The sequence below is a fragment of the Natator depressus genome, chromosome 2, assembly GCF_965152275.1.
Source record: "Natator depressus isolate rNatDep1 chromosome 2, rNatDep2.hap1, whole genome shotgun sequence".
In the NCBI taxonomy this organism is placed as follows: domain Eukaryota; kingdom Metazoa; phylum Chordata; order Testudines; family Cheloniidae; genus Natator; species Natator depressus.
The window spans coordinates 105,964,465-105,984,314 of record NC_134235.1 but is presented as its reverse complement, the minus strand read 5'-3'; the positions used below and the strand labels follow the sequence as shown (position 1 = coordinate 105,984,314).

The 19,850-nt window shown below is 41.2% G+C and overlaps 1 protein-coding gene across 1 annotated transcript in view; it reads right to left on the bottom strand.

The window, feature by feature from the left end:
- The window catches only part of MBOAT1 (membrane bound glycerophospholipid O-acyltransferase 1), an 82,823-nt gene extending 63,259 nt beyond the window's left edge, over positions 1–19,564 (bottom strand). Inside the window, exon 1 of the mRNA XM_074943162.1 lies at positions 19,325–19,564. Within this exon, the coding sequence (XP_074799263.1) occupies positions 19,325–19,414 (90 nt within the window). The 5' untranslated portion in view covers positions 19,415–19,564. The remainder of the gene's footprint in view (positions 1–19,324) is intronic.
- Between the last annotated feature and the right edge of the window lie 286 nt (positions 19,565–19,850).

The following is a 19,850-nucleotide window of genomic DNA, read 5'->3' as shown; positions in this document are numbered from 1 at the left end:
CCCTCCCAGTTGGGGCCCATTCCTTTAGTTATGACTCAAATTAAATTCCCCAGGCACCAATGGGAGATACAGGTAAGGACTGCACAATCTTCCAAGTAATATTAGGCCCCAGTTCAGAAATGTGCCTAATTTTAAGCATATGTATAGTCTTATTGATTTCGATGAGATTATTCACATGCTTAAAAAGTTTAACCATAAAGTATATTCCTCAGCTGGGGCCAAAGTTGGTAAGTCTAAAGTTTTGTCTCCCATTTTCCTGTATTGCATCTGTTTTCAAAGTCAATGTAATTCTGTTTGAATTTTTCTTCCTATAACAAATACTTTAATGTTCTTTAAAAAAAAACCCAAAAAACAACCACCAACTACCATCAATACCCAACACAATAACACTCATTATCCTCCCTGCAATAGCCAACATGTGCACACAGCAGAGAGATCAGTAGAAAAAGCAGCATATTCAAGAGGTTGCTCTAAATCAGAGGTGGGCAAACTATGGCCCGAAGGCCGCATTCAGCCCGCCAGCCATTTTAATCCGGCCCTTGAGCTCCTGCTGGGGAGCAGGGTCAGGGGCTGCTCCGCATGGCTCCTGGAAGCAGCGGCATGTCCCCCTTCTGGCTCTTATGCGGAGGCGCGGCCAGGGGGCTCCGCATGCTGCCCCTGCCCCAAGTGCTGCCCCTGCAGCTCCCATTGGCTGGGAGCTGTGGCCAATGGGAGCTGCAGGGTTGGCGCCTGTGCACAGGGCAGCGCGCAGCAGAGCTGCCTAGCCACGCCTCCGTGTAGGAGCCAGAGGGGAGACATGCTGCTGCTTCCAGGAGTCGCTTGAGGTAAGCGCTGCCTAGAGCCTGCACCCCTAATCCACCCCCCCGAACCCCAAACCCCTGCCCCAGCCCCTGATCCCCCTCCCACACTCCAAATCCCTCAGTCCCAGCCCGGAGCACCGTCCTACTCCCCAAACCCCTCATCCCCAGCCCCACCCCAGAGCCCACACCCTTAGCCAGAGCCCTCAGCCCCCCGGTCCCAGCCCGGGGCCCCCTCCCGCACCCTGAACTCCTCATTTCTGGCCCCACCCTGGAGCCTGCATGCCCAGCCAGAGCCCTCAGCCCCCTCCTGCACCCCAACCCCAATTTTGTGAGTATTCATGGCCTGACATACAATTTCCATACCGAGATGTGGCCCTCGGGCCAAAAAGTTTGCCCACCCCTGCTCTAAACTGTGTAAATGATCTAAAATGATGAAGCTGTTGTCACTGTGTAAAATGTAAGCACACCATTCTGGAAAGAAAGTTATTTGATGAAAAATAAATCTCTATGATGTGGTAGTCTAGTAAATATGGATTTGTGAATCTAACTTTGGCTGTTGTTGTTTTCAAACCTTGGTCACAGTACATCAATCAGAAAAATGATGGCTTTTAATTACTTAAAACATCAAGGAGAACGTTGCAAGAGTTAGCTGCTTAGAACACATTTTAAAGGGCTCAAGAGGGCTACACTCAAGGAAGGTTATAACACACTGCATGTGTGTGAGCATTAACAGAAGCAAGGGAAGCAGCCACATTCTGCAGCATATTGCTTCAACTAAAGTGTGAGAGTAAAGATTTTCAGAAGTGACTGGTGATTTGGGGTGTCTCAATTTGGGGTACTCAAACTGAGATACCTTAAAGGGGCCTGATTTTTCAGAGGCTGGTACTTTGCGCTTTCTAAAAATCAGGCCCATTTAAGGTATATAAAAGGGCACCCAAAAACTGAGGAACCAAAATCACTAGTCACTTCTGAAAATCTTATCCAAGACAGCTTTGTCATGTGTTTTAAAATGTTCTGATCTGGTGGGTGTAGTCTACATGATCAACTTCCTGCATCTGCAATGAGAAGGCTTTGGTAAACCTCTAGCCTTCCTGTTCTCTCCACCGTTTCAATAGTCTTACTCCCCCAAAGACACAAACCAACAGAGTTTATGGAAGAAGCAGAGGAGGAGAACTCTCTTAAACAATGGTTTATAATTGAATTTTAAAGGCTGATTCAGAAATATTCCACAAAGAAGAACATTCTTGAAAATAGGGATTAAAATTTTACCAAACACCTTTCTAGCCTCAGAGAGAAAGCTTCTAGCTAGAAGCAGATATGGACACAAGGGTATGGAGGAGCCTCCAGAAAGGGCCAGAGATAACATTCTAGTAAGGAGTGCCGCCATCCAGCCACAGGTGTAAGAAAGGGAAGGGGTATTGGTATTTCTGCCAGGGTCTTGTGATTCTGTTCCACCCTCATAATTCTAGTACATACCTTTGCTGCTGATTAGAGCCTTCCCAAAGTAGCAATGGGAAACAAGTGGATCTTGGCAGTTTCAATGAGGCCTTCAAAATGCTGAAAAGCAGCAGTAAAACTAACATCAGACTTATTAATTTCCCTCTGCTGCACATGGCAAAGCTAAGAGCAGAGGCACCTGACGTGTCTGGCATGCAAACTCCAAACGTCATACATCAGTTAACATTTGGAAGGTTATCTTGGCAAACATAAGGGCTAGTAACTTTTTTTAATAACGGAAGCTTAAATTATCCCTAAATTGATGGTGCAGACCCTCACGCTCACTAAAGAAAGCCGCCTGCTCACCATTGGCAAGTTAATTTTTCCAAGTCCTGAGTGCAAGCTTCACTCTCAACAGTTTAACCCTCTTTTGAAGGGCCTCTTACATATCCTAGCAGCCATAGCTTTGTTTCATGCTTCCAATGTGATGGTGACTGTTCAGAATTAGTCAGCATCAGATGTCAGTCATAACTGCCAACGTCAAGCAAATGTCTACAGAAGTGCTGGATAGAGCATCCAGGGTCTTAAAATATTACCCTTTCCTGTTGTCCTCTGGCTTAAGGATAAAATTATCTTGCTACTGCACTTAAAATGATACATCTTTGTTTATATTTTACTTATGCACCAGAGTTTACTTATGTACCAGTTTAACTATTTTTTTTAACTCCTTTAGTACCATAGCGAAAAAGAAACCACTACAGAAGATGTGAACATCTGCAATATCCTGTTGTGGTTGGGGTTGTTTGGTTTTTTTTTTCTTTCCTATTTCTGCTCATGATCTGACATTGCCAGCAGCATACCTTTCTTTTCTGGGCACACTCAGACTTTACAGCAGTTTACTCTAGATCTTGGCCCATCTTAGGGTACATCTACACTACCCGGCGGATCGGCGGGTAGCGATCGATCTATCGGGGATCAATTTATCATGTCTAGTGTAGACACGATAAATCGATCCCCAATCGCTCTGCCATCGACTCCTGTACTCCACTGCAGCAAGAGGCGGAAGCAGAATCGACGGGGGAGCAGTGGCAGTCGACCCCACGCCGTGAGGATGTGAGGTAAGTCGACCTAAGATATGTCGACTTCAGCTACACTATTCTCGCAGCTGAAGTTGCATATCTTAGGTCGATCCCTGCCCCTAGTGTAGACCAGGCCTAAGATTCCTGAGCTAAATTCAGTTAATAACTATAAACGCATTTACAATCCATCATTCTACCAAAAAAATAGGACAAAAAAAGAAAGGCTTAAAAAAAAATAGAAGAAAAGAATTTCAGAAGTGACTAGGGTTCCTCCACTTTTGGGTGCCCAACCTGATACACCTAAAAATAACCGGACTTTCACAGGCAGGTGCTCAGCTCTTTCTGAAAGCCAGGCCTCTTTTATGTATCTCAAGTTGCCCATCTCAGAATTATGAGTTGCTTCTGAAAAATCTTGTCTTAAATTATTTGTAGAATCTTACACAAAAAGATGTTGTTGTTGTTTAGGCAAAGAAAAAATCCACACTCTTTTCTGGTTTCAAACTTAGTAACCAAAATCATAGAGAAAAACAGGAACACACACATCATGAGCAATAATCAGAAGCTGTTGGAGCGCAACAGCGTGAAGAAAACAACTTAGAAATCCACATTTTATACTCTAAATTTGAAGGAAAGGGATTATTTTGCTTTTCATTTCTTTGACTACTTTAAAAATATGTTTGCACCTTGATTATCCATTGTATCACAATACAGCACAGGCACTGATTTATAATAAATAACAACACCACCTAGCTCTTGTCTAATATTTTCAATCGGTAGAACTCAAAGGCGGTAAGTATCATGATCACCATTTTGCAGATAAGGAAACTGAGGCACTGGGACGTGAACCAACAAACAGCAGGCCAGTGGCCAAGCCAGGAATAGAATACAGGTCTCCCAAGTCCCAGTCCAGTGCTCTACCTACTAGATCACACTGCCTCCCTAAAAACAATACTCTGTACTTTTTATTTGTAATATGGCATAGCTTGAAGGTTACAACCCAGACATTGTACTTGTCAAATTAAAAATTGCCATATCAGTAAAAAATATCAAAAACAAACAAAGGTGTAGGTCTTTGCCTTTAGTGCAGTAGTGTACTTTTTCAAGGGGGACATTATCTTTGCCACGTTTATCCAGATATAGAAGAAGCTATGCTCTCTTTTCCTTTGTATATGAACCAATCTCATTTTCTATTTCATGACTATTGAAGAGTAGAAGATAACCCTTAAGTTTTAGGAGTACTTTTAAAGTGACCACTCTTAACCATTGAATAAAAACAACCTGTCCTGCCATGAACACACCAACAACATATGCACTAAGAGAAGGGCAGTCTGAGTCTATATTTTAGAAAGAGAAAATGTTGAAGGTAGTATTAGGATTCAACATCACAAACTCAGAACTGTACCTTTCCACTTCTTTCCTCAAACTATATCAAATTTGAACATATTGGAGAGAAAAAAGTATTGGGAGAGGAGTTTGTTATGCTTTAAGTTGCATGAATGATTTTAATGTTTCCTTCAAATAAGTCTTATCCACAGTCATAAAAATATGCTTTAGAAGAGCTGCGACATCTCCTTTCTAAATACTTGGGTTGCCAACTTATTCTCTCTGTGTTTCCTTGTATAATAAGGCTTTAGACCAGGGATCGGCAACCTTTGGCACACGGCCTGTCAGGGAAACCCACTAGCGGGCCAGGACAGTTTGTTTACCTGCAGCATCTGCAGGTTCGGCCGATTGCAGCTCCCACTAGCCGTGGTTCGCCATTCCAGGCCAACGAAGGCTGTGGGACACAGCGGCCAGCACATCCCTCGGCCCACGCCGCTTCCTGCAGCCCTCATTGGCCTGAAACTGCGAACCGCAGTCAGTGGGAGCTGCGATCGGCCGAACCTGCGGATGCAGCATGTAAACAAACCAGCCCGGCCTGCCAGCGGATTTCCCTGACAGGCCGCGTGCCAAAGGTTGCCGATCCCTGCTTTAGACCAATACCATCCAGTTATGACAAAAATTCCTTTTAATGGAATAATTCAGTTTTGATCTACAGTATAGGAATCTTTTAAAAGAGCCCTAAAATAACATGGACAAAAGTTTGCCATTGCTGAAAGGCTAACATAAGTATAGATTTGGGCCGCTACTTCAGTTTTTCCTACCATCCCTAAAATCAGTCTGAGCTGATTGTATAACTGGTAGAATAGGTTTTTGTCATCAGGTGGAGACAGGAATTTGAGAAGTTCCTGCTTCTAGCTCCAGGATGATAAGCCAAATTTTTGGGTTCACTCTGGCTGCTCTGGGCCATTCCAATGGCACAAAGTAGCTGAGAACTAGACTGATCTAGATGAACTTTGAACTTGAGCCGCCCATCCTGCAATCAGCAATCAATAGTCTCCCACACAGCCAGAAAGCAATATATTATATATATATATATATATATAAAAATCAGATGAAGCAGCAAAGATCATCCTACTGTGAGGGATGTGACCTTACTAGAAGGTACACAGAAATAGCCACTGTAAGAACATAAGAGCTGCCATACTGGATCGGACTCATGGTCCAATATCCTGTCTCCAACAGTGACCAGCACGAGAAGCTTCAGGGGAAGGTGCAAGAAATAATCAGCCCTTCATTAAGGTCTCAACCTAATCACCAATATGAAGTTTTATGTCCTTCCCAATACTCTTTTTTTTTTTTAGCATTAGCTAGTATAACTGGATGGTCTTGTTATCCCTCTTTGAATCCAGATAAGTCCTTAGCCTCAGTGACATCCTGTGGAAATGAGTTCCACATTCTAATGGAGTGTTGTGTGGAAAAAGTACTTCTTTTACCATGATTGAATTCACAACCTTTCAATTTCATTAAATATCCCCACATTCTTGTGTTATGAGACAGGAAGAACAGAAGTTCCTGGTCTACCTTTTCTACACCATTCATTATTTTATATACTTTCATCCTGTCCCCTTTCATTAGTCCCCCTTCTAAAGTAACAATCCCAATCCTTTCAATCTTTCTTTCTATGGTTAAGTAAAAAAAAAGTTTCCCATGTAATTGTTCCTCTTTTTGTTTACGTTGATTGCCATAAAAATGAAATTTAAAAAATACAAAAACAGGATATCAATTATTGTCATCTTTTAACTGACACTTCTGAAGAAAACAGTGACAGCTAGCAAAAATATCACCTTCTGAATAATAATACTGTTTTCACAGCTGACTGGAAAAAACTCTCTCAGAATGTAAAGAACAAGGATGCAAATCAAGGATCAAACCTTGTGTACCAGTTACAGCTCTGTTTGGTTTAATTATTACATCTTGACTTGCTCAGCCAAATACTCCCAACTACATGAAGAAGAATTCAGCTGCTCCTTCAGAATGGAATGTCTTTCCTGAGCTGATCAGCAAAACCACCACCCTCTCCTCACCCAAAATGCTCTGGAAATCCCACATCTTTTGTGATGCCTATAAGAAATTAGCTAACAAAGGCGTTGTTATAAAGCAACTGGGGATAGTCTCCATGTGTTTAAGTGTTTTCAAATACTACATACGTATGTGTGACCATGCATGGCTAAACAGATATAAAAATAATATCATTGAGACATGCCTAATCCTCAACTTGACCAGTTTCCTTCTATGTTGGACCCATTCTTCTTACCCTTTGTCTTATGTCTGTCTGCTATTTGCATTTACTTGTTGCATGAGTGATCCTTTCAAGTGTCCTTTTTTTTTCTGAACTACTAACCCTACTTCCTTCCCTACATCATGGGTCTGCAAGCAGGAAGTAGGGCCCACAGTGGAAAAAAAGCGTAAAAAGGTTACATTTAAATAAAAACCCCACAAATTATTTAATCTCTTGGAAGCCTATTAAAGTTAACAGTGTAGGTAGGGAATATGACTAAATGTTAATATATTGCTTAGACTGTTAAAAGTACAAAGTAAACATTGAGTATAGTGTGGCCAAGTTAATGTTGTTGTACGAATATTAGGCCAGATTTTCAAATCAGTGGTCCCAATTTAGCCAGCAGAGAATTATGAGAAAAAAGCATGAATGAGTTGTAGGTGAATAATAGTGCCCCCAATTCATTGTGAGTTCAAAAACTCTGCTATCAAAAATGGAGGCTTCCCTTGAAGACTAGGCCCTTCAATTTCCAAATCACCCGACTTTTCTGCATCCAATTTTCTCATCCCTAGTGCTACATTAGTGTACAGTTTTTGCATTTAATGCAGTTTGCAGAGCATTTTGAAAGACTCTTCAGAATGAAAAGTGCTATGTAAAGGTAAGATAATTTAATAAAGTGAGAAGCTGCAGTACCAATGGGAGTTGCAGGGAGGAAAAACAGTGGTGGTAACATATAATCCCGATCGATGAATCACACCTCCTCAGACTTGGTGTGAATGCTTACTACCAGCCTCAACAGGCTAGTGATAAGAAATAGTATGTACGTGAGAGATAAAGAAAGTCAGCATTGAGCTATTCTTTAACACTCCTTGTGTCCATAATGGGGGGACACATAATGGGGGGGAAGGGAACTACTCTTTAAAAGTACAGTTATCTGAGAAGATTTAAACTAATCATTAATCACATCTGTCTAAAAACATTTTTTAAAGTACAGTGGAAAAGATATATATGAATGTCAATTCATGGAAGTTGTATTAAAAATGGTTCTTAAAAAATGTCCACTTTCATACCTCCCTACATCTTCCACTTTGCTATCCTATGTACACACCAATGCCAAACACAGCCTTGGACAAGAGAACGGAAAAAAGAGCTCAGGTCCGATTAGAGCTTTCATCATGGGTCTTGGACATGCAGCGCACGGAAAATGTACACAACCAGTGGTTGAAGTTCCTTTCTGGGCCTGAATTAGCTACTTTTAATATTTTGTGTTTAAGCCAAACACTGAAACAACTCCAAACCAGTTTTGTTAGATCATTAATCCAGATTCCTCAATTTCCATTTCAGCAATTGTATTTCCGCTCATATAAAAACACCCCCTTCACTAAGAAGCCTGCCACGCTGGCAGGCAGTACAGTGCTCAGTTTCACCGAGACCTGGAAATGCTACTGAGGCTCATTCCCAGGGGACAAGGAGCACTTTATTTCACACGTCAGAAACCCTCTCTCCCCAGCAATTAAAGCAGGTTTGACTGGCCCAAGAGGAAATCAGCAACCCTCCTCAGAAAAAGGGAGAGTGGCCTGAATGTCTGGTCTGGGATACAAAGAATACAAGAGAGTGTTTTCCGGGAAGAAAATAAAGACTCACTAGAAAAATAATCCATTATGATGTCACAAAGCTACAAGCCTTCACATATGGCTTTCAATGTAAAAAGTTTCATTCTCTCGCTAAGAATTCTTTTAAGCTGTTTAAGATCTCAGGCAACCCAGATGTAAAAATGGGCTAAACACAGGAATTCAGTGAAAAATGCAGATATGGAGGACAGGGTTACATTTAAAATGGAACTCTATAGTCAAAGCCCGCAATAGGGTTCAGGGTCTCTCTCTTTTTTCATACCACACGTAAGAACTGTAATACACAAGGGCATCGTGGGTCACGAAGCCCCTAGTAAAACTTCGGAACAAGGAGCGGAACATTTTCAGCAGAGGTCCCTTGCTCTGGAGTTTCCAGCCACTGGAAGCTAGGATATGTCTATGGGCCCTAAAAGAGAGAAAGCCGAACGAAAGATAACCGCACAGGCCTCCCTCAAGCAGGAAGAAATAATATGGCCAGTGAGTTTCTCTCTCCACCCACCCCAAGATGTCTTCCTCCACAACAACCCACAAATCTTTGATGTAACTGAGTGAAGACTGGAGAGAACAGTCTGATTCAGAACAGAAACCATGCTTTTTATAGTTTCTGTGTTTGGTGCCTAAATGTGTGGTGATGGTCACGCTATATACAGACATTCTGATCAACCAACTCAGGGCTCCTCCAGCAAATCAAGCAAACTAAGGACTAGAGCTAGTTTTTCAGCTAAATGTTTTCTAATTGGAAAATGCCAATTAGTTGAAACTGAAACTATTTAAGGAAAAGGTAACTTTCCTGATGCAAAAAATTTATGAACAAAGCTTTGAAATTGTCAAAACACCCTATTGACATTTTCAAAATGTCAATATTTTTCTCTTTGAAATTACTTTTTATTTTGAAATTTAAGTTAGTTTATACTAAAAAAAATTTAAACAAATGTTTAAAGGTCAAAATCAAAATATTTTCTAACGTTTCTGTTGACCCAACACAAAACAAAGTTTTGGATTTTTGTGTCATGTAGATGTTTGAGATCTCAAATTTTCATCCCAATTTAGGATGGAAAAAATATTTTAAAATTTTGAAAATTCTTGTAGGATAAGAAAACCATTTCCCCACCTAGCTCTAGTAAGGGCACAACATATTTCAAGTGAGGAAAAAAGTAAAAAAAAGTTTTCTTTTAAAGTTTGAGTTTGTCCTTGTAGCTCAGAAGTGGGAAATTCAATTTTTTGTGCCTTCATTTTTGCTTCACACTTCACCTATGTGATTGCAGAGCAGTTTAAAAATGTCCTAAGCCACAAAAGCAAGGATTACAGAAACAGAATTTTTCAAACTAAGATCATCAATAGATTAGAAGAGCATGACTGGATGCCCTCTTGCTCTGGGGCAGGAAACATCTGATCAAGAGATTTCCCTGTCATTTTTCAAAGTGACCCTGCAAATTGACAGTAAATTGCACAAGATGTGTGGACCAAGTGAAACAATTTACAGAAGACAGACTGAAATCCACCGGGTTGACAGAAGTAAAGTGAAAGATCAGCCAGTGAAATATTCTGAAGAAAGAGCTAAATGAATGTCAGAGGCGTTACTGAAGGACAATGGCAGCTTTCGTGCCAGAATATAATTGAACTTCTAGAATGTTAAGCATGCTCTTACAATTTAAGTACGCTTGATAGACTAGCTGGGCAAGGAGAAAGGGATCTAGAAAGCTTTGCATGTAAATAGTTTCCAATAATTTTAAAAGCGATTAGATCATATGGTACATTAGACACTGAATAGGCTTTCAGTTCCAAAAGAAAATCTAGTTTGTTGACATCAAGTTTGTACCTTGCAGCTGATTTTGTCGTTTTAGATAAGGATGGAGGGCTAGAGTCATCGCTGCACTGGTGGAGACCCTGGCGCAGGACCAGACTTGTACCTCCTTTATCCTGGGACTACTGGGAGCCAGTTTGGCTATGCTATCCTGAGAGCTGCCCATCCATATGGGTCTTGCAGAACCTGGGGATTAGGAGCATAGAAAAGCCACAACCAGGCCTCTTCCTGCACCCAACAAGTCCCCAGTATTGGCATCTCCTGTGGAAGTGGAGTGGGGAGCAGGGAAGGTATAGACAGCACTGTGCTTGTCACAGAGGCCCCTAGACTGAAGTAGGCTGTAGAGTGGCTTTGGGGCTACTTTGCACTGGTGAATCAGTCCCACTATGATTAACGTAGAGAGAAGACTTCAGGAAATTCTATACAAAATCCCTAACGTTTATTTTTCCAGATCTTATATAATACAAATGAGAAGGAAAGGAAAGTGCACAAAGTAGGAAAATTTATGAGAGGCTGTTTCCCAACTGCAATTTTGTCCCCTGCCAAATGGAAAATTTATCAGGACAAAAACTTTGTTTTCAGTTAACAAGGAGATGTAGAAATATTTACTTGCATAATATCAAGATGCTAAGAACTCTGAGGCCGAAATCGCCATCTGAATGAGAACAATGTAGAGATGGGGCACATATTTCTAAGCCAGAGAGAAGTTTGTAACACTATTACCTTATTATTATTATTACATCCTTCTCAAACTGATATTGGTGCACAGAGTGGAAATTAGTCTCTTCCATTCCTCTCTGTCATTTGCTGCTGTTTTCATCACCTCTACGGTGTTGATATTGACTGTTATGCCCTCCCTGATAAGAGCTCTTCTGAAGGTTTCTCTTAGATGCCTTTGTTTCCTCACACCAGTTGGGTTTCCACTTGACAGCTTCATGCAGGAATCTGTTAATATGTCTACACTGCAATTAGACACCCTTGGCTGGCCTCTGCAAGCTGACGGGCTCACAGGGCTGAGGCTAAGGGGCAGTTTAATTGCTGTGTAGACAGCTGGGCTCGGACTAGAGCCGAGGCTCTGGGACCCCATGAGGAGGGAGGGTCCCAGAGCCCAGGCTCCAGCTCAAGCCTGAATGTTTACACCGCAATTAAAGAGCCCCTTAGCCTCAGCCCTGTGAGCCCGTCAGCTGGCACAGGCCAGCCGTGGGTTTTTAATTGCATAGACATATCCTGTGTGTTGGCATACAGAATACGTAGCTCAAATAAATCCACCTTTTCTCTCTGATTCTGGTGGAAATGAGTTTCTAGCTGGTGATTTTTTGTATCTCTTTGATGATGATTAAATCTTTCCAACAAATGCCCAGAATCTTCCATAGGCATTTATTTTTAAAGGCTTCTAGTCTTCTGTATGACATTTTATAACATTACAGAGGATTATATTGGCCTGCATAGGGAATAATGCTCAGGTGGTAACCTCAGTCCATGGCAGGGAACATAGCCTCATTCTTCCTGTAAAATGTTATATACCTCTATGGCATCATATAAACAATTAAACAATACTTCCATTTTAACTACATTAAAATAGCACCAAAAGCTAGCAAAGTTAAAGTTGTCCCATGAATGCTTAGCTGTACCCCTCTGTGAATATACATGCAGGATACAGTCTTTAGATTACATTAGCACACACTGTTCCTCAAATAACTGAATATCAGACAACTTTTCTATAGGCAGTTCAGTGTGAGTCTTGCAATGAGGCAATAAATCTAACAGGGTGGATTTAATTTAAATCAAATTGATTTAAATCACCAGTCAGGAAGACTCGATTTAATCATGGTTTTCTACATAAAAGTCCATTCTTGTTGCTTGTTATAACCTTAATACATATTCTTCACAACTCAGAGATAGATGTAGGTTTCATTTTTAGAAGGTACTGTACACACTATACATTTTAAGTGATTTATTTTGAAAACTTTTCAGACTAGTTTTACAGCTATATCAGAAAATGAATGATTGTTTGGTTATTTCATTTACCAAATGTAAGTGAAGCAGGTATTTATGAAGTCATTGGAAGGTGAACTATCTCCAATTCAACAAGTTAATCATTAATATTAACTATCTTTAGATAGGATTTTTCCTCAAAAAGCATTTTATCAAAAAAATCCGATTTAAATTAAAAAAATCTGATTTTTTTTAATCATTGATTTTTAACCTAAAATCTACCAGTGCTACTGCTATTCAAAATAACAAATCAAGTTTTCATTTTCAGAGTGCAGCACATTAAAGAATTAAATGAAATGTAACAGTTCAGGACAGACATTAACAATTATTCCTGTATTAAAAAAAACAGCATTAAAATTTGTGTGTGGGTCATCTCATTCCCACTTGCACCCATTACAAAAATTTAATTTCTAGCCACAAAATGTAGTTGTATGTTTCAGGTTAAAGTCATCTACTAACTCACTTACTTCTCTGTCAAAAATCCTTGTCTGTTTAGGATTCTAAAGACACAAGGTGGGTGAGACAATTTTTATTGGACCAACTTCTGTTGGTGAAAGAGAGAAGCTTTCAAGCTCACAGAGCTCTTCTTCAGCCTGTCTCTTTTCCCCAACAGAAGTTGGACCAATAAAAGATATTCCCTCATCTACCTTGTCTGTCTAATATCCTGGGAACAACCCTCCTACAACAAGACTAGAGTCCTAAACTCAGTTAATTTGATCAGTAATAAATTGTTGCATTTTTCTCGATTTACTCCTTGTTATGATACACAGCATCCCAATTAAGATTATTTTAGATTCATTTAGGCAAAAAGAATCTCTAGTGGGTCATCTAGTCCATTCCATGGTATTAAGGCAGGATTCATTTCATTCTGCTCTATGCTACACAGCCTGGAAGAAAAATCTAAACAAATTAGTGATCGATGAACCTCAAAATATGGACAGTTCAGCTTGAATTTCAACAAACTTACAAAAGATTCTTACCCGGTCTCTTAGACCTGATTCTTACCTGGTCTCTTAGACCTTTTCAAAAGCTGGGCTACAAATGTCACATAAACAGGCTTGTGGATGATAATTCAGCTCACTCTCTTCTAGTCCTGGCAAGAACCAGGAAGAATAGAGGCAAAACTGAAAACAGATAGCTACAGATTTAACTGAAGTTTTCTGAGCTTCCACAAAGATTTGGTATTACATTTGAGACCAAAGTTTAGGATGATTTATACTTTATCCAAATGGAAAATCTCTAACATACATCCTCCTCACAACTGATGCCTAAGCAGTTTTAGTGGAAAAGCCATTCAAATCACTGTCAGGAAGATGTCCCCAATACATTTTGTTCAGAGACCTAGATGAAAGTGTGCTTGGCCTGTAATCATTTGAGTGAATGTTCCATTTAAACTGCTGCCAAGACACAAACATGAAGTCCAGCTGCAGTGAATGAATTCAAGTAAAAAATAGGTGTGTTAATAACCATGTATAAAACGTCAATCATTCACAGATACTAAGGTCAGAAGGGACCATTATGATCATCTAGTCCAACCTCCTGCACAACGCAGGCCACAGAATCTCACCACCCACTCCTGCGAAAAACCTCTCACCTATGTCTGAGCTATTGAAGTCCTCAAATCGTAGTTTAAAGACTTCAAGGAGCAGAGAATCCTCCAGCAAGTGACCCCATGCCCCATGCTACAGAGGAAGGCGAAAAACCTCCAGGGCCTCTTCCAATCTGCCCTGGAGGAAAATTCCTTCCCTACCCCAAATATGGCGATCAGCTAAACCCTGAGCATATGGGCAAGATTCACCAGCCAGATACTACAGAAAATTCTTTCCTGGGTAACTCAGATCCCACCCCATCTAACATCCCATCACAGGCCATTAGGCCTATTTACCACGAATATTTAAAGATCAATTAATTACCAAAATCATGTTATCCCAGTATGTCCCTCGGCCCGCGCTGCTTCCCGCAGCTCCCATTGGCCTGCAGCGGCAAACCGCGGCCAGTGGGAGCGACGATCGGCCGAATCTGCGGACGCGGCAGGTAAACAAACCAGCCCTGCCTGCCAGGGGCTTTCCCTGAACAAGCGGCGTCCCAAGTTTGGGAAACACTGCCATAGATAAAGGGACACAGTCAAATCCTAAACCGTTTGAACTCTGGCTGAAAGATCATCTTGCTTCCCTTGTGATATCACAGAAATTGCAGACAATGGAGGTACTCAAGCTAAAAGGCCCCTGGTTTAAAAGGGGGGGGAAGCTGTGGGAGTGCATTCTCTCTGAAGAGGCCTTTACACTGTAACTCACTTTGCTAAAAGTCAACAAATCCAGGCACTGTTAGACTAAGTTGGGGGCATGCTAAAAGGCTCACCAGGGAGGATTAAACTGAGGTTTTAAGATGGGCATTTATGGTGGGTGGAGGGGGCTGCTGAAAAGGGAATTGGGGTTATCAAATAGACTATACTGTGAAGGAGCCTTGAGTGGTAACGTTTTTTCTAATTTCAGAGTGGTAGCCGTGTTAGTCTGTATCAGCAAAAACAAGGAGTCCAAGTACTCCTCATTTTTTCTAATGAAGATATTTATCTTTTGTTTGTATTTGTAACATTTGTACATGGGTTAGGCATTGTACATGGATAAAAATACACAGTCAAGTCCTTGCAGACATACATTTAACATACTTGTACAGTGCAGTTAAGCACATCTACTTTTATAATTTAATATTGTCTAAAAGATTTCTATTACTCCAAGTCTGCTCTTTAATTTGCTGTATCTGACTCAGATTTACGCTGAGGGGCTGTGGTAGAACTGGTGACTTTGAGCATATCAGGTGGAAGTGTTCTTTTGCCTGATATTACTGGAGGTGTATATTGTGGTGATCCAATATTTCTAAACAGAAATCAGCTATTCAAGGCTTGCTTTACTGGCTATAATGATGTCCTAAACACTGTATTATTTTTATCCCCTTTTGCATCTGGTACTCTTGCAGCTAAAGAAGTACTGCCACAGAATCATGCTCCAATTAATGAAAGGTTTGTTAAATACAAGGATATGTTATCTAATGGAAACTTACAAGTAAAAAAAGAATATATACCATTTATGTGGAGACATGGCAACTCTTTATTATGTATGTAAACCAGCAAACCTTGCTAGCATCTCATATTAATATAATGTTTGGTCAGTAATAGTTTTAGTACTGTATAATTTCTAGATGTGTTGACTAATCAGATGCTCTTTAGAACTCTGCATTATTTTGAAACATAATTCATCTTTTCATTTTTAAAAAGGAGGAAAAAAAACTATGTAAAAATGTCATTCTCTTACTCTACATATATGCTCCACGCACTTGTTCAAGATGATTATTTTACCTACATACATTTTTCCCCTATTGTTGTTACAGCAGAGCCAATACAGCTACGAAAGAACATGCCAGATTCTACTCTAACTCAGGCTTCATCAACAGAATGGCCAGCTGAGGGCAGACTGCAGAATCTTTATTACGAGTCATGTGAAAGTTAGAAAACAAACACATACAGCTTGATTTTCACATCCCCAGCTCAGCTTGTGGTGCTGGCATTTATCACAGGGTGAAATTCTCCCAGAGGCAGATGGGCCAGGGAAGAGCTGCAATATAAAGAAACTATCACAATTCCATTGTGCTCTGGTGGGTGGATGCACAGCAGGCATGCAGGGTACTCCCAGAGCCCTTTTTAGTAGCAATGCTGAGCTCCAGACAGGCACTAGGGGAGCAGGATGGGTGTGGACAGATTTCAAGATCTGCACTGAACCCATAGCCACAGATGCATGTAGACTACAGGACACACAAAGTTAATTTCCCTTATAGCGGGCAAGAGCCTGATTTAGAAGCCATGGAGGGACCATGAATATTTTAATAAAGGATTCCCACAAGATGTTTCCCTTTATACGTACGATTTATAATAAACGCTATATTTTTTTAGCCAGAGAGGCAAGTTCTGCATAAAAAAGGGATTAAAAACTGAACAATCCATATTTATTTTTTCATTTAAACAAAAACCCTCTCCCCCAGCAAAGGAAGAAGGCAACACCACCTGGCAAACAAGCTTATATTTAGCACAAAGGTTGGAAGTGTTTGCATTTTGTTCCTATCTATATTGACACTATTGCACAGAGCTTAATCTATGTTATTTGAAGTGAGGCTAGGTGTGTAAAGCTCTTGTGGGGAGCTCTGGGCACGTCCTACCTCAGGGAAATCTGAAAATCTTTGACACTTGGCACAAGCTGGTGCATTCCAAAGGCCAAAAAAAAAAAAAAAAAAAAAAAAATCAGATCTTAGAAGTATTCTTATGAGTCCCATGAATCAGTCTTCTTGCAGAAATATTTAAGCAGATTCCATAAGAGGAAGGCACGTCGCCCCAATCTTTCTGAAAAATTCTGGAGGAATTATAACACAGGGCTTTCATAACTGTCATGAGCCCCTCTCATTACAGCTGATAGGGTGACCACCCAATTCCTTATTTAAAGGGACACTGACCATTTTACACATTCATTTGAAGCTTATGATAACTGCATTGTATTTTTCTGTTGCCCTAAAGTATACGCTTGAGAGACAAGTATATGATATGCTAAGGGAAATAGTGTGAAATAAAGTGGTGTCCCTTATTTTTCATGTGTTTTTTCTCTTATTTCCATCCAACAATTGTGGTCACCCTACTGCTACACCACTCCCTCTCGTGTGTATGTGTGGTTCATTATGTCCACTACAATCCCTATAAAGTTCCCTAAATAATGACCATTCAGGCTTTGGGCAATGAGGGGGATAAGTGGTGAATTTTGTCCATAGAGAATATAGTCTTTATGTCATCTTCACTGAAGGGAGGAATATTTTTTTGAAAGCTATTCACTTTTCAGTCAGTCTGTCTAATACTCTTTGTACTGTACACTGATGTGTGCCGTCCCGGCCAATACGTAGTGTTTGTATATGGTTCCTTTAACACTGTTTTAAAATGTTTCCAGCCCATAATACCTTTAAAAATAAGAAAGGAAGAAAAAGAAAGAAACTCTTTGTCCTGCCTCTAAAGTAAGCAGACTGGACTAGCAGATATGTTCACAGATAGGTTTACAGGTAGAATTTACCTGTTTTTTCCTGTAGTTACTAAATACTAGAAATACCAATCTTTTAAAAATATTATTTTTTAGTTAAAAAAGCCCACATTATCTGTAAGCATGCACAAATTTAAAGTTGCATGTATAGCCTTAGGAGTTTAAGTTGAGGGGGAAGGGAGCAGGGGCTGAAAATTTCTTTTTTATTATTAATTTATAAAAACAATAGCCAAAACGGTGCATAGCTACTGAATGAGTAAAAGAGAACAAGTCAATCTTAATATCCTGGTTTTTGTTGATTTCAACACCTACTCTAAATCTTCGTTGCCCTGGTTTATCTCACAGCACAATCTCAACTACTGAACACATCAGTTTACTGATATAGCAAACTTCCAGGCTGAACTTCCTCATTGCTGAAAGAATGCAGAAAGGGCAGTAGGTGTGTGTATGCTTGAAAAATGATAAAGAGAAAAGACCAACCAATGTTTTCTCTGTTAGAGGTCAATTTCACAATGAGCCTACAAATGAACATGTGATAGCACAACCACATATATCATGCCATGAGTGCTCTGAACACTCTTGCATTCCTGTAAGATGCTTTTCTAATATTTTTTTTTATTTTGAGAATTGATTACACATCTCAGCACAGGTATTTTGGGGATCAACAGTCCCTTGTTATTACGGAAGTCCCTTTTCCTAATCTCCCTTCCAAGGAGGTATAGTCTGGAACAACAGCTGAATTAATTGGCTACAATTTTATGAGCTACAACACTCAACCCCTGTCCCCTGACACAAAATGTATTCAAATAGCTGCTTTGGTTAGTCAGCTGCTAAGTGACTATGAGGCAAATACTACCATCACCATCCCCCAAAAAAGTGTTAAACTTTCCCTTATTTAGTTCAATATCACTACTTGTAGCAGCATTAATCCCTAAAGAATACTATGACTCTGAACAGTGGAAAGAGCCATGTATAGCTACCTAAGTAATAATAGCTCAAATAAGTGTTAACAAGACAGATAACAGAATTTATTTTTAAATATAAACAAAAATTGTGGAACTAACAAGACACCTGCTAAACTTCAGTGCTTGATCACTTTGCATTCTATTACACAGCATCCCCATCTTTCATTCGTACATATCTATTTACCCTGTAAAATCTTCAGCGCAAGGACTTTGTCTTCAGGCTGTCTGTAAAATGCCTTTAACACATTTGATGTTATATAATTATAGTTGTAATTTATAACTAATAAAGCATTCTGAGTTCCTCAAAGTCTACACGGGTTATGCCAGGGTTTTAAAAGTATGTTTTTATGCACGGACAAGAAATATCTTTTAATATACAAACTGAATTTCAGAATCTAAAGCCATAAGTGGAGAAAAATAGTAGTGTCTGCTCTACAATCTGTACACATTTGTGCCCATTTTCCTTTTTTCTTAAAAAAAAAAAATCACAAAGATTCTTGACTTTCTGATCTCTTCTGGCTGCCCTTTCAAATTAACCTTATCTGTCTTTTAACATATATGTCCATTACAAGTTATCTGATCTGTGCACTTTGACCTTGCATAGGTTTGTTTCTCGAGGTACCGAGACAGACCACCTTTGCAAAATGTCATAGGAAATAACTGATCTGTGGCAAACCTCCTCTCTCACATACAGAGCCCTATGTAAAATATCCCATGCAATGTATCTAATAGGTCGCAAATTACTCTTGTACGGCGTGGTCTGACACACATGTACTGATACACATAGAAGCTTGCAAAATAAGCCTTGTCTAGCCCAGATCTCCAGTCCCGTCGCATCATACTGAAGGTTATTAGTTCCTCCCGACGTCTTCTCCCTCCCGTTCCCCCGGCACAACCGGCCCCTTGCAGGGGCACCCCTGATCCCTGTCATCTGTGTCGGTTTTACCTGGTCCAGCGGGATGCCCAGGAGCTGGCTGAGCGGGTGCAGCAAGGTGGAGCCCGTGGTTCGGTAGGGGACGCCGGGTGCCCCTGCCATCCTGCATCCCTCCCGCCTGGGCCTCCCTCCGCTCCTAGCCACCGCAGCGCGCCGGGGCCGGCCGGAGCCCCGCACACACACACACGTGCGCCCGGCCAATGCAGCGGCGGCGGCGCTTAGGCTCTGCCCCTCCGGCGGCCGCGGGTTGGTTGCGATGCCCGCTCTCCGCTTCCTACTCGGCGGGGGGAACTGGGCGGCGGCCGAAGCAGCATCCTCCAGGCGGAGCCTCAAGACAACCGCCCGGGGCGGGAGGGGGAGCTGGCTCGCTCCCAGACCCCGCCGCCGCCCGGCCGCGCGCCGCAGCCAGCGGAGACGTGCCCATAGGCGGAGCCGCCAGTCACTCGGCGCGCCGGGCGGAGGCCGGGCCGGGCGGGAGCCGGAGTCAGTGGAAGCGCGCGGAGGGCAGCGGGGGCCGCTGGGTGCGCGCGGGAAGCGA